This window comes from Phasianus colchicus, chromosome Z, assembly GCF_987193195.1.
Source record: "Phasianus colchicus chromosome Z, bPhaCol1.hap1.1, whole genome shotgun sequence".
Taxonomy (NCBI): domain Eukaryota; kingdom Metazoa; phylum Chordata; class Aves; order Galliformes; family Phasianidae; genus Phasianus; species Phasianus colchicus.
This window is the reverse complement of record NC_143476.1, coordinates 19,684,621-19,699,638: the sequence shown is the minus strand read 5'-3', so window position 1 is coordinate 19,699,638 and position 15,018 is coordinate 19,684,621. Positions and strand designations below refer to the sequence as shown.

At 39.6% G+C, this 15,018-nt stretch overlaps 1 protein-coding gene across 1 annotated transcript; it reads left to right on the top strand.

Annotated features, from left to right (window-relative positions):
* Positions 1-9,670: 9,670 nt before the first annotated feature.
* On the top strand, positions 9,671-13,321 carry LOC149912683 (uncharacterized). The gene has a single exon (XM_090131567.1). The coding sequence runs from the start codon at positions 10,057-10,059 to the stop codon at positions 13,084-13,086; it is 3,030 nt and encodes a 1,009-aa protein (XP_089987693.1). The 5' UTR covers positions 9,671-10,056; the 3' UTR covers positions 13,087-13,321.
* The last annotated feature ends 1,697 nt before the right edge of the window (positions 13,322-15,018 follow it).

Below are 15,018 nucleotides of genomic sequence, written 5' to 3'. Positions count from 1 at the left end.
CCTACTTCACCTTCTCTCACGTATTGTTTCCTTACCAAAAAAGAGCAAGGATAAAAGAATTTATGTTTTTCTTGTTAATCTTTGTGTTAGCCATGGGAAGAACTTTGGTTCTTTCTGAGGATATTCAGGTCAGTAGAAATGTTTTCAGATGTTACCACTGTCTTTGCTTCAGGACTGTTCTATACAGAAGCTTAAGGTCCATGCAGAATCAGGTTGACATCATAATTTGAACAATTACACAAATCCACAGTTCTATGTTGTGATCTGCTGAGCTTGCACAATAGCAGTTGAACAGTTCTCATGAAATATAACAATTCTTAATTCTGAACACATTTTTCATATATGATTCAAACATACTTTTAATAACAGAAGTAGAACACAGAATGTATCATCCACAGGAAAAAAAAAAAAAGAATCACTGTATTCATAAATTAAATTGACATTCTGAAAGGTTAGCAGAAAGAACTTCTTTGCTGTCTGTAATTGGAAAAAAAAAAAAAAAAAAAAAAAAAAAGAGAGAGAGATTTTAAGTAATTAAACTCTCAATTGTAGACATTTTTGTTTGGTGCCTGCCAGGAAGAACAAAATGAAGTAGCCATAGAAAGGAGAAAATATAGATTAAAAAAGGTTTTATTATCTACAATAGGAATTACTGGTGTACAACTCTATCTTGGATCAGACTGTAAATGAATTAAGAACATAGGAAGCATTGCTGTGAATATGTGTGTTGGTACAGGAGGAGAATAAAACAAGGCACAATGCAATTTCCATGTGAACAGTATATGAAAAATAAGTGATACTAGTTGTTGTGCATATGGACAGGTTTATAGATGTAGTTGTTTGAAAAAAGATTTTAAATTTGCATTGTTTCTTCTTATGTATGCTCATAAAGCTAGATGAAATCTCACTTTCTTCTTAAATTTGAAGATTAATTCTAAAATGGAAGAAAAAAAGTGTATTTGAACACAGCCCCTAGTTTTTTCATGAATGTTCAGCCAAATGATTAATCTCTATAGACACTGTTGATGCTGATAAATGGTAGTAAATGTTTTACTATTCATAACAATAATAGGTTGGTAAACAGGCTTCAGATCATTCTCTGAAAAAAATATTTAATAGGAATAGTGGGAGGGAGAACCCGTTTAAGGAGATTGAATGGTATCATTGATGAAGCTTTAAGGGCAAGGAAAGTGGTTGACTCAAGATTCTGTGCTTGATCATTTTTGTAATTTTTGTGTTGCTTTTGTTTCCTGATTAGACATTTACAAATATGAAAAAGCAGAGGAGAGAACTCATTCAGATTCTTTCAGAGTCAAAAGTGAAGTAATTCATGGAGTTATGTGCTGGGAATGGGAATGTTGGCAAGCTGTAAATCTTGAAGTTTCCCAAAGTATTTGATTCAGTTCTTTCCTGCTTAAGACATTGCTTATTGAAAAATAAGGCTACTTAGCATGTTAGACTAAAGACAGATGTAAAATATTTTTTATCTAATTTATTAACTCTAAGCAATGATACATTTTTCTTTTCTTGCATACTCTAGCTGAAAAGAATATAGCTAGAACCATGTCTATTTTAATTGCTTTTTGTGTACCAACAGGTTTTTTGTGTACCAGACCAAAAATACCTGACTTGATATTTTTGTACAAACGTTACAGTCTGTGACGATTATCAGCATAGTTTACATGGTAGGGAGATTTTTACACTAGAAAGCAGAGAGAAGTGAGTGATTCCTCAGAAATCACTAAGGAAGTTATGGGTAGGATAGAGATGAAAAGGCCCAGAGTGATGAAAACAGAAGGAAAACAGCAGGTCAACCATACTGAAGTGGAGCTTCTTTGACCACAGGCATGTAAAGAACAAAGTGCCTGAAGAACAGTCTGTTCTGGGGAATGAGCTCTCTTGAGTTTCTATCTGAAATATCTCTAAACTAATGCACACTGCATGGGAACAAAGGAGGAATTAGAAGTCTGTGGGTAGTGGCAGGGCTGCATCCTCTTGAGGATCCAGGACGTGTTGTAGGACAGCTTATATGCCTGGATTTCTGTGATGGGTGGATACAGCCTCCTTAGGATGAACAGACCAGGAAGACAAGGAGAAAGAATTACCCTTTATGTGACAAAACAGATAGATTGTATTGAACTCTGCTCAGGAACAGATCAAGAGTCTGTCAAGACTAAGTATGAAGACTAAGAGAAAAAAAAACATGGTTGTTGCCATAGTGGGTGTCTGTTTATTGACCTTCTAATTGGGAAGATGTAGATGAGGGCTTCTTCAAACTGCTGGAAGAAGCATCACACTCACATGAACATTTAGGAAAGACTTTATGCACCCTAATGATCTGTTGGAGGGATAGCAGAGCTCAAGCAGTCCTGAAGAATTTTTAGTGTACATTGTTGACAATCCAGAATGTTGTGCTGCTATCCAGGGGAACCCTGACAGAGAAGAGAACTGGACTGAGGAGACTCTCATGAAGTTCAGCAAGTGGAAGTGAAAATTCCTGCACCTGTGAAGAAATAAACCCAATGCACCAGAATATACTGGAAGCTGACTAGCTGGAAAGCAGTTTTGCAGGGAAGTACCTTGTTGTTTTGGCAGATCCAGATCAAAAATTGAAATAATCTGAAAACACATCCCTGTGGAAAAGGCAGCTGAGGTCATTCTAGGTTGATTGGAGAACAGTATCACCAACAGGTAGGTGGAGACAATACTTCTACTTAGTACTGATGAGGTCACAGCTGGAGCAGTGTGACCAGTTCTGGGTTTCTCAGTAAAGTAAGATACAGCCTGAATGATGTATATCAGACAGAAGAAGAGAGAAGTTGGAAATTATCTTTTAAATGTGTATAAACACTTGATAGGAGAGAATGAAGATGAGGAAACCAATCTCTTCTGTGCAGTGAATAGTGACAGGTTAAGAGTCAGTAGGCATTAACTGAAACACATGAAACTCCATTTGAACATAAGAAAGCGTTTTCCTTATTTTCCTTTTTTTTTTTTTTTTTTTAACTGTGAGAGTGATTGAGTACTGGCAGTGGTTTCCCAGAGGTGCTGTAGGGTCTTCATCCATGAAGGTATTCAGATCTTGAATGTAGATGGTCCTGGGTAGTCTGCTGTAGGTGAACCTGCTTGAGCTATGGTTGGATGGATGATATTAAGAGGTCCCTTCCAAACTAGCCATTTGTACTGCAGCTTCTATTGGCGACTGGAACCACTGCTCTGATCATTGTTAAAAAAAACTATAATTTGAATTATAGAAAATATAAAATTATAGGAATATACAATTGTATATAATAATAAGTATATTAATTATATATATATAAATTATATATCTATAATATATATAATACATACAAATAATAAAATATAATAAATATACCATAAAATTAGAGAAAGGAAAGGAAAGGAAAAGAAAGGAAAAGAAAGGAAAAGAAAAGAAAAGAAAAGAAAAGAAAAGAAAAGAAAAGAAAAGAAAAGAAAAGAAAAGAAAAGAAAAGAAAAGAAAAGAAAAGAAAAGAAAAGAAAAGAAAAGAAAAGAAAAGAAAAGAAAAGAAAAGAAAAGAAAAGAAAAGAAAAGAAAAGAAAAGAAAAAGAAAAATAATTGTTCATTACTTTTCATAACATAAAACTCAGGCACTAGGTAGAAAAACAATATTATTTATATAATATTATTATCAAATATTATTTTCCTGAGAGTTCTTAATTAACTTAGGGCACTAATTTGCAACATAATACTGTGGAATTTAGAAATATAAATGGTCCAAAAAGGGCATAAACAGACCACAGGAAGTTTGTTTCATCAGTGGCTATTAAATGCATGAATTTATATTCAGCCCATCCACTTGCTCAAATGAGAAAGATATTCTGCAGAAAGGATAATTTCATTCTTGTCTTGCTGTTTGTAATATATTTGTAAGCTTTCATAATGGAGCACTGTTGAAAGCTGGACATTGGCCTGGCCAGTTTTTTTGGTAGCAGTTGTTGTTTATTTTGCAATTGCAAAATTTCTATCCACAGTAAATATCAAATTGAAGTGGATTTCAATGTAAAAAAAAAAAAAAAAAAAAAAAAAATTTATTTATTTATTTATTTATTTATTTATTTTTGTTAGTCATGAAGGCAATGGTCTAACCCATTTTTCATTTTACACTATGGAATCCTTTGCAGAATATTCTGGAGGAGATAATAATGCTGCTGATTATAGCCTGAAGTGACCCTGTTTATCACTTTTGCCACCTCCAGCCATTTGTCCATAGGTCAAGGGTAAAATTGTTTGCCAGTACCCTCAGTACTAAATGTAAAGTATTCTTCATGATTATGTATGTCCTTATTTTTATGTTTTCTTCACTCTTTTCCATTATATACGTATGTTCATCTTGAAAAGCTATTCTTGAACTACTCTTTTCCTCTTGTCTCCTTTCTGTTTCCTCTGTGTATTTTGCAGCCAACATATTTTTGTTCCCATCTAAAGACTAGAATATATTTACATTTTTCTTGGGAGGGAAACACACTTTATTAGCAAGAATCAAATTAAACTAAGCAATGCAAAACTTGAGGAATGGTTTTAAATCTGTGGTGACAAGTACCTCTAAAGGCCTCTTACTTTTCTGGTAGAAGTAAGAATGACAGTAGGTGAGGTGAATCATTAAATCATAGAATGGTTTGAGGTGGAAGGGACCTTTAAGATGATCTAGTTCCAACTCCTCTGCTATAGGCAGGGACACCTCCCTCTAGACCAGATTGCTCAAAGCCCATCTATCCTCGCCTTGAATTCTTCCAGGGAGGGGCATTCTCAGCCTCACCGTACAACCTGTTCTAGTGTCTCACCACACTTATAGTGAAGAATTTCTTCCTAATATCTAGTCTAAATCTACCCTCATCTTGTATAAAGCCATTTCCCTCATCCTGTGACACTGTTTATGATACATAGTATTTACTGTTATTTGTCTACAGACGATCAAAATAGGGATTTTGACTGCTGGCTATGATCTTCTCACCACTGTCTCAGCGGGTGCTGTATGGATATGTTAAAATAAGGAAGAAGGGCAAAAAAGAGTGCTGATGATTTGTTCTTGAACTCTTGACTTTCAGCAGCTGCATTTTAAAACTACTGTTCCATTTTGCTGGTATGTATGTGAGGCTTCTCCATTATGTGTGCAAACACAATCTGATTAGTATTTTTTATAAGCTAGTCTTGTCTGCTTTTATTACAGACATCACCTTCAGACGTGGGGCCACCACAGCCATTAAATCAAGAATATTTAGCTATTATTTGTAATAAATGTCAGCAGGGCTGAATTGAAGCCAGCAGGAAATGTTCAGGGCAGAAAACACACTGACATTCATTCATGCAAATTTGTACCACTAGAAGAATTAATCATAAAGAGGGAGGGAGAACATACATTGCATTTATATTACTGGTTTGGCCAATTGTGATTCATCATGAAAATGAGGGCTATAATGGGTAAGCAGCAGCCTACCTACAAAAAAAACCAACACATACAAAGCATGATTAGGTGAGTATAACTTCCAATGCAACGCATTTAAAGATTGTTTTTAAGTTACAATGAGTCAATGTACAGGCAGATAAGAACTATATAGTTATATAACTATATAGTTATATTTCTTATATATCATGTTTTAACTGGTGATTTTAAGAAGAATTTTAAACTTTTTTTTTTTTTTTTTTTTTTTTTACTATTTTAAGAAATTTTATCTTTTCTGTTTCCCCACACAGCATTGGAAGATCTCAGCACTATTTTACCAGGAAAAAATTGCACTAGGAAGTTTTTGAAGACAAAATTTATGTTTTTCACTTCAAAAACATATATAGCAGGAAACTTTCTAAGTGGATCCTATGAAGAATATGGGATAAGAATTCATATATTTTAACAGGAGCAGGCTTCTCTGACAGGTATTACTGCTATATGGGTACATTTTGTCAGCTTGTGTCTGGAAATAACCAGCAGAAGATTTTTGTTGGTGAAAAAAATTGAGGATGTTTTGTATCAGGAAAGTAAGAGACCCAGCAATTAGTGGGAAGCCAGACCATCTTTCACTGATTTTCAATGCTGTAGCCCACAAAGCTGATATGAAAAAATTAGTTCAAGAACCCAGCTATTCAGTGCTACTGGACTGATGCATACCAGGAAATGAATTTTGGTGAACTTGTGAATTTAGCTCTTAATAATGGAGTTTTGCCTGTGAAACATATAAACAAAGTGCTCTCTTCCACAACATTTTGATTGCAAAATTGAAAGAAAAAAGAATGTAATCGCAGTTGTGTTAAATAATTACTACTTGAAAAAGATGAGAGCATCTATTAAGTGTACTCCTTTACACTCACTCCTATAAAAATGAAAGGTTGACACTTGTGTAAATTTGTTTATTATTAAGTCATAACCTGAAAGACAACCTGTTAGGAAATGACTACCTGATAGAAGTAAAAGCACAATTTAAATCCACTTAAATATATCATAGTCCAATATTTAGTGAAACCTGCACATGTGAATAATCTGTAGGAAAACAGATTTGTTTGTGAAACAGGCATTCCTTTTGCAGCAAGCCCCCCCAAGAAGATAATAAGATAATAACATGAATCTGCAAATGATAAAATTCAGAAAAAAATAATATTGAATTTTATTATTCCTAAAACATGGAGAACCAGAGGATGAAAGCATATATATATATATATATATATATATATATATAATCTTTTTCTATTATCTTGATGCAAAAATAAATGTCTTAAACATTTCTGAAAATATTAAAAAATAAACCAGCTGAATGGAGCAGACATAAAAATGTTAGAAGAATTTAGAGACAATAACTATTCTCACATTTCTGCAGTTCTAGATTTAAACAATGAGCTAGAGAGAGCATGAAGCTGAAAGATGATTCATAAAATTAAAATACAAAGAAAAAATCCATTTCATATGGTACTCTCTTAGAAAATATAATTTTTTGAGTAGTTGTCAGTTTCCTGAAGTGACAGGGAATTAAATGCAAAACAAGTATCCTGAAACAATTTCTCATTCACACTGTTTATAATCATTACATAAGGTGTTATCCTGCAGACTGGGAGGAGACATAAACAAAAACACCTTTCACAGTGCTGAAAGCAGTCAGTGCAAATTGTTTCCTTAGGATTTTATTTTTAATTGCAGATATGAAGGAAAGGGCCTAATTTAGCCAAGGAGAAACAAATACTTTTTTTTTTTTTTCCATAATTCATGAACTCATATAGCTGTTTGACACGTACTGCTAAATTATCATTAGCATATTATAGTCAATGAGAGAAATCATAATTAGAAGTCATTCTTCATTTTTTTCAAGGCAAAGTTTTTTTCTCTCTTCTATTGACATAAGTCTTAATCATTCTTAAGTGGTTTTGAAACCTGACTACAGTGTGCTCTGGGGGAAACTAATTTCATGGAAGGAATATACAGGACACACTATAAACTTCAGGCTGCATTTAAGTGGTTTCTTTCTTTCTTTTTTTTTTTTTTTTTTTAAATTTGAAAAATCTGGTTTGAAGGGATGTTGTACCTGCTGCTGTTGGAGTATTTTTAGCAATTCTGATTTCTTCACCTCAAGAAGATCATAGTGGAGCTAGAGACGAAGTGCAGACAAAGGCACATGAATTTATCAAAGTGATAGAGAAGCTGCTTTATGCACAGTGGCTACAAATACTAAGACTTCAGGAGAATGCTGAGAAAGTGTATGATTACAAAGCCATCAAGGTGTTGCATGAAGCACTTGAATATACTGCAGTTCACCAGATTACAGACCCTTGTAAGTAAGGACACGCATTGAAACTCAGAGGAGAAGGTCTAGAGAGACAAGAGGGGCATTTTTTTACGGAGTATAGTTAAGTCTGAAAAATTGGCACATTGAGTTGAGGAGGCAGGCAATGTCAGTTAGGTCAAAAAGGAGCAAGTAATGTAAAAAGATAACTTCATGGACAATAGGTCCATAAATGGATTCTGAAAGAAGAGTCTAGTTGAGGTTCTCTAACACCCATAAAATAGTGAACGGAGATGCTGTGGGAGTAATAGGAGTAGCCAGGTGGTTGTGCTCTTTTAAAATGGTATTTTATCCTGCTGATGTTGGAAGCAGAGTCTTAGGCTTCTGACCATTTGTATGATTCCATAAAGCATTACTGATGCTCTTGAACATTATGTTTTGAGGATATTTCAAGGTATGAGTCAACTGTGGTTTTTTTTTGTTTTTTTTTTTTCACCCTGATATGATTGAGGCACCCTGATATGATTGAGGCATATGATAAAGAAAACAGAAATAAAGTAGCAAAGAGTTAGCATTTTGCTAAACATGGACAGTACAGTTTAGATAAAACTACAGAATATGTTTTCTTGTTAACTTAAGCACTGGCAGTAACTGGCAGTCAATCTCTGAATCAAAGCAAGTTCAGACATGTCTGATTGTATAAGAATTTGTGTAGATTGAATTTTCAAAAATTTTTTTTTTGTGTTCAATGCCTTCAGAAATGTTATGTACAAATGCTCATTTCAAATATTACAAAAAATTTTGAGTTGTATGACCAAAATTATTGTATTTATTTAAAAATTGTGAACTTCAAAAAATTTCCATTTTTTATAATATTTTCCGTTTATGTTTATATTTAGTAGATTTATCTGATACTTTGAGAAAGAGAAACAAATCCAATTTAAAGATGAATAAAGATTAAAGATGAAGTTGTTGCATAGAACAGTTCTGTTAGATAGACACCTGTAAATTCTCCAGTGTGCCAGTTCAAGACTTCTATCAGTACATCATTTCATTATGTAATTGGTGTAATTATCTATTTAATAATGTGTCGATATTAGCTTTCTTGCAGTTGGAGAATATTCTTCTTATTATTTCTGTCTTATTTCCTTAGAATGTTGTTTTCTGTCTAGCACTGTGGGAGTGCAATAAACGTACAAGAGCAGTCTCATGGTTCTTTGCACTGTGTTAAGATTGCATTCCTTACTGTATATCTGTGGCTTGCTGAATCTTTTAAAAAGTTCCTTGTGAAGGACGGGTGAGAGTTCAGTGTTCCCCTATGGATTCCTGATTTATAACACTGAAAAACATGGTAAAGCTACGTACTTTAGTGTGTATAAAGACAATGCAAATAGAATCAGATGATATCTCGAGTTGGAAGGTACCCACAGAGATCATCGAATCCAACTCCTGGCTCCATATGAAACCACACACAGTACAAACTGTATGTCTGAGAACACTGTCCAAATGCTCCTTGAGCTCTGTCAGCTTGGTGCCATGCCCATGGCCCATTCCACACTCACCGCCCTCTGGTGCAGACCCTTTCCCTGACTCCCAGCTCCCCTCCCCTGACACAGCTCCATGCCGTTCCCTCAGTCCCTGTTGCTGTCACACAGAGCAGAGCTCAGCGCTGCCCTCTGCTCCCTGTGAGGAGCTGCAGCCGCCATCAGGCCTCCAGTCAACCGCTTTGCTCTGCACTGAACAAAGGGATCTTGGCTGCCCCTCACGCATCTTGCCATCTAGACCCTCCACGCATTTTTGTAGCCTTCCTTTGGATGCTCTCTCATAGTTTGATGTCTGCTGTACTGTGGACTTCATGCAGTAAGATGATGTAAATATATGTGTAGTAGGCGTGGCGAGGAAACGGTATGTGATGGGGTCAGGTTTCCTATGCTCAGGGCTTGCCAAACGCTGCCCCACAATAGGACAGCAGGTAAGCAAGGGGTGTGGACAAAGCGGGACAAGAATATTTAAGTGCCTACCACATTTTAATAAACGCCATTTTGCCTCACGCACTCTGGGGTCTGTGTGAGCATTTGGCCCCGGCCCGGTTGGGGTCGGTTTCGCTGGCAAGTGGCGCCCTCGGTCGGCAGAGGACGAGCAATGAGAGACTACTACTACAAGTGGTGACCCCGACGTGATCTGCCTATCGAGGGTTAACCACCCGGCGTGCCCGTGAAGCGGAGAAGAGCCTGCGGAGTGGCGGCAGGTCGCTCACGGAAGACACATCGCGGAGAAGAGCCTGTGAAGTGGCGGCAGGTCGCGTGTGTAACCATGGAACAGATTATTAAGGTACTTTTGCAGTTTTGTAAGGACTACTGCGGCAAAAATACCCCTTCAAAGAAGGAGGTAGCCGCGGTGCTTTCGGTTTTAAAAAAGGGAGGGGAGCTGGACTCCCCTCAGCAAGTGCTGGATTCGGGTAGGTGGGATTCGCTCACCTCGGCTTTATGCCAACGCGCCATGAATAACCAAAAGGCTGCTGAACTTAAAACCTGGGGCTTGATACTTGGAGCCCTTAAGGCGGCTAAAGAGGAGGGTAAGCTTAAGGTGGAAAAAGGGGTGGAAAGGGCTCCGGGGGGCGGGTCTTTGCTACCTTGCAGTACTGACGACCAAAGCGTGGCGGACAAGATGGCGACGGTCGCCGCGGCGAAGGGCGGGGAAGAGGAACTCCCGACCGCATGTCTACCAACCGCTCCGCCCACTCCGCCCACTCCGCCCGCTCCGCCCCCGCCCTACCCTCCGCGGTCGCTATATCCTTCTTTGGAGGAAGAAAAGGCAAGGGCGGGGCTTCGTCCCAAAGGGGGGAGGGACGGGCGTCTGCTGACTGATTGGGCTAAAGTAAAGGAGGAGGCACAAGACCGGGGCCTTGCGAACCCGGAGGCATTTCCGGTAGTGATTTCCGATGATGATAACCCGATCTGGGTCCCGCTGGACCCGAAAGCGATAGCGAGGGTGCTTGAGGCAGTTGAAAAGAAAGGATTGAAGTCCCCCCTGACAATGAACGCCTTGGAGACATTAATATTGCCGGGACCCCTGTTACCATACGATATTGAGAATCTGATGCGCATGATTTTGAAACCGGTGCAGTATACGCTTTGGAAGGAGGAATGGCAGGCTAGACTTAGACAAATGCTGGTTACAGCCCAGAACGATCAGGGGAATCCGCTTCACGCGTCTAACCTGCAGAGACTGACGGGTAGTACGCCGGGTATGATCACCGCACATGCCCAGCTTGCGGAGCTGAGGCCCGGGGAACTAATAGCCACTACAGACGCTGCCCTTGAGGCGTTCAGAAGGCTCGCAAGAAATGCTGAGCCGTCTACTCCGTGGACGGAGATTGCACAAGGTCCCACTGAATCCTTCCAGGATTTTGCGGATAGGTTGATCAAGGCAGTGGAGGGATCGGAGCTGCCTAGGGCAGTGCACGGCCCCGTGATCCTGGATTGCCTCTATCAAAAGTCGAGCTCGGACGTACGGGCTCTATTACGGGCGGCGCCAGACAGGTTCCACACCCCCGGTGAGGTCCTTAAGTATGTGATGGACAAGCAAAAGTCTCAATCATCAGTGGCAAGCGAGGTTGCTGCAGCGGTAGCTGAGGTGATGCTAGTGCATGGGGTTGCCGGGCGGCAGAGTCCAGATCGCCCGCCTGGGCCATGCTTCAGGTGCGGTCAATTAGGTCATTTCAAGGCACAGTGTAAAAGCAACGGGGGTATAGTGTGCCAAATGTGCGGGAGGAGAGGTCACACTGCACCGCAATGTAGAGCTCGTGGGCTGCGATCTCGAGGTAGGGGGAATAAGGGTCCCTGTTACGATTCACGGGATTCTCAGGAAAGGCGGGCTTTGGATCTAGGCCTGCCACTAGCTGCGCTATCGTTGAGCTGCGGGGAGCGCCCCTTGGTGAAGATTACAGCCGCAATTACGGAGCTTCCCGCTGGCTCCCCAGGGCCGCGATCTATTTTCCTTACCGCCCTGGTGGACTCAGGAGCGGATGTGACGGTTTTTGCGGAGTCCGACTGGCCGCCCATGTGGCCAACGGGGGCCACTCAAACTATAGCGGGAGTGGGGGGAACTGCTCCAACACGGAGGTCAGCCAAGCAGATCGAGATAATCGTGGTCAACAGAGACGGTTCCCTGGAGAAGCCCGTCCTGCTGACCCCGCTGGTAGCGCAGGTACCGGGAACCCTGTTGGGGCGAGATTACCTGCGGGGTGTGTCTGCTCGGATTCAACTGCAGGCCTTAATTGCCCAGTGGGCAGGCACAGATCCGCGGCTGAAGCCATACAACGAGACCTCTTGGACTGTGGTCAGTCCTGTGAACACGGAGGCTTTCTCCATTACTTCGGGTTATTGCGGGTATACCAAAAATGAAACACGGGTCTTCACAGGGCGCAATACAACCTGCTTGTCAAAGGGTGGGGTCCTTTCTAAATCTAGCGGTAGATCCTCATTTAATTGTACGGCAGTTTGGGACTTTTATGGGTATGGGTTCACTTTCAAACGAGGGGTCAACGAGGTGCTATGGAATAACAAAACGGCTAAGGCGTTGCCCCCTGGAATCTTCTTGATCTGTGGGGATAGAGCCTGGCAGGGCATCCCGCACAATGCCTTAGGGGGACCCTGTTACCTAGGGGAACTGACATTACTGTCTCCGAATTTCACGACATGGATGCAGTATGGCCCGAGCATCACGGGTCACCATCGTCGCCGAAAGCGTTCGAGCCCTCTCCCGGAGAATTGTAACGATGAGGTAGAGTTATGGAGTGCCACAGCACGGATATTCGCATCATTTTTCGCCCCTGGGGTTGCTGCAGCACAGAGCTTGGCTCAGATAGAACGCCTAGCATGTTGGTCAGCTAAGCAGGCGAATTTAACAACATTAATATTGAATGCGATGCTAGAAGACACAAACAGCATTCGGCATGCGGTGCTGCAAAACAGAGCAGCCATCGACTTCTTGCTCCTGGCACAGGGGCATGGATGTGAAGACCTAGAAGGAATGTGTTGCTTCAATCTTAGCGACCACAGTGTATCCATCCATAAAGCGCTGAAAGCCCTGCGAGACCATACGGAGAAGATCCAAGTGGAGGACGACCCCATCGGGGACTGGCTGAGAAGTGTGTTTGGCAGCTTTGGAGGATGGGTTGCGAAAATTATTAAGGTAGTTGCGCTAGTATTGCTCGCAATAATTTGTATTGCGGCCATTTTGCCGTGCATAATCATGTGTTTCCAGAATTGCCTCACAAGGATCATGTGGCAAGTTATGGACCAACGGATTCTGTATCACAAAACGAAGGAACAGTTGTGAGAGATGTACTCGCGTTGCGATCGCGCTGTTACGGGATATTCCTGAGCATAGGGAGGGGGAAATGTAGTAGGCGTGGCGAGGAAACGGTATGTGATGGGGTCAGGTTTCCTATGCTCAGGGCTTGCCAAACGCTGCCCCACAATAGGACAGCAGGTAAGCAAGGGGTGTGGACAAAGCGGGACAAGAATATTTAAGTGCCTACCACATTTTAATAAACGCCATTTTGCCTCACGCACTCTGGGGTCTGTGTGAGCATTTGGCCCCGGCCCGGTTGGGGTCGGTTTCGCTGGCAAGTGGCGCCCTCGGTCGGCAGAGGACGAGCAATGAGAGACTACTACTACATATATGTACAGCACAGTGATGGAGTAGCTGAGACCTAGCTAGGAAGCAGAACATGCTTTAAGATTAGATTCTGCCTTGATAAGGAAATACTTAACTTTACCAGGCTGATTAATGCTACTAACCTCAGTAGAAGTAAGAAAGATGTAATCAAATTAGAAATTTGATGAATGATGTGGCTTGAATACAACCCTGTTTATCCCCTTCAGCTCAACAGTTGACCCATTCCCAAAGTGTCTTGTCATAATGTGGGAGTGACTGAAAATTTTCCAGCCAGTTTTGAATGCCAACCAATACATTTACATTTCATACATGGACAACTTCTGTGCTGAGTAGTAACAACTTCTTTGTTATTGCTTTTAAAAACTGAAATTTGCACTGAAATTCTGGATTAACTGCAAATAGCTAATAGAAGGAACAATCTTTTCTGAGATGGCTTGCGGTCTGATGTTGATGACAAATTGCTCTCCTGAGTACATTATGAAGCTGTGAGTCATGAAAACTTTAAAGAGTGGGAAAGAGCTAACAGAATCAATATAGGGCCTTTATTTTAATGACAGTGGTGCTGTCATTCTTCAAAATCAGTGAACTACATATTGCAATTATGTTCCCAAACTGTATTTACTTTGAGCATTTGTTTAAAAATATATCATTCTACCTTCAGTATCAAGAAGTGATGTAAATGGAAATGCTTGTGATTATTTTGTCTACAGTTTTTTATTTGAGATCCTGATATTTTCTAATAGGGGTAAATAACAATTAATAATCCTTAATTTTAAAATATTTATTAAAATAATGTTCTTTCTATTTAACTGAATATGAAGGAAATGGTCCTGTTACTGAATAGATTTGGCAAACATATATATATAGTTTTTCCCAGGGACTTAAGTTAAAGACACAGAGTTTGAAGGATTTGCAGGAAATACAAGATCAAATATGGAGATTCTCTTAAAATCCTGTTAATTTATGGAACATCTTTTTCTAACTTCTTTAGACTGACATTCTGAAAATGGCAGAAGGTTTTTGTGGGCATGATTATGGCAAAGAGATGAGATACTAATTTTGGTTTTGAGTGTGGCACTGAGTGCAGAATAGAAGCTGCAATTGAACAGTCATTTCACAAATGTGGAAGAATAATGTCTGAAGAGTAGGCCACTCCCTTTTACCTACATACAAATAAAAATGTTCTTTCCTAATTTATTTTATTTTATTTTATTTTATTTTATTTTATTTTATTTTATTTTATTTTATTTTTTGAAGAAAATAGTTTCTCCATGGAATCTGTTTTAACAATCAGGAATAGTGCAGTGCTGGGTTAATGTAATACAATTATTTTCCTTGTAATGCTTGAGTGTTCCTTGAATGCATATGCCCAAGTGTTTTTACCTGCTTCTTTTTTTTTTCAAGCCTGTGCAGAACCCAGGACATGATAAAATAAACATGTTCATTGTGATACACTAGAACAGAAAAAATATTTGAGTCAATAAGTTTATGCAGTAACTAACTCTGGTGTTTGCTTCTGTAGAAGATGATGGTTCAGTTTGATGCAGAGAACATCCAAGGTATCACTGACAAAAGGAGTGTCAGTGCATG

Bases quoted from the DNA above. Each gene is read 5' to 3' on its own strand.
- LOC149912683 (XM_090131567.1), top strand. From the start codon at position 10,057: ATGGAACAGATTATTAAGGTACTTTTGCAGTTTTGTAAGGACTACTGC.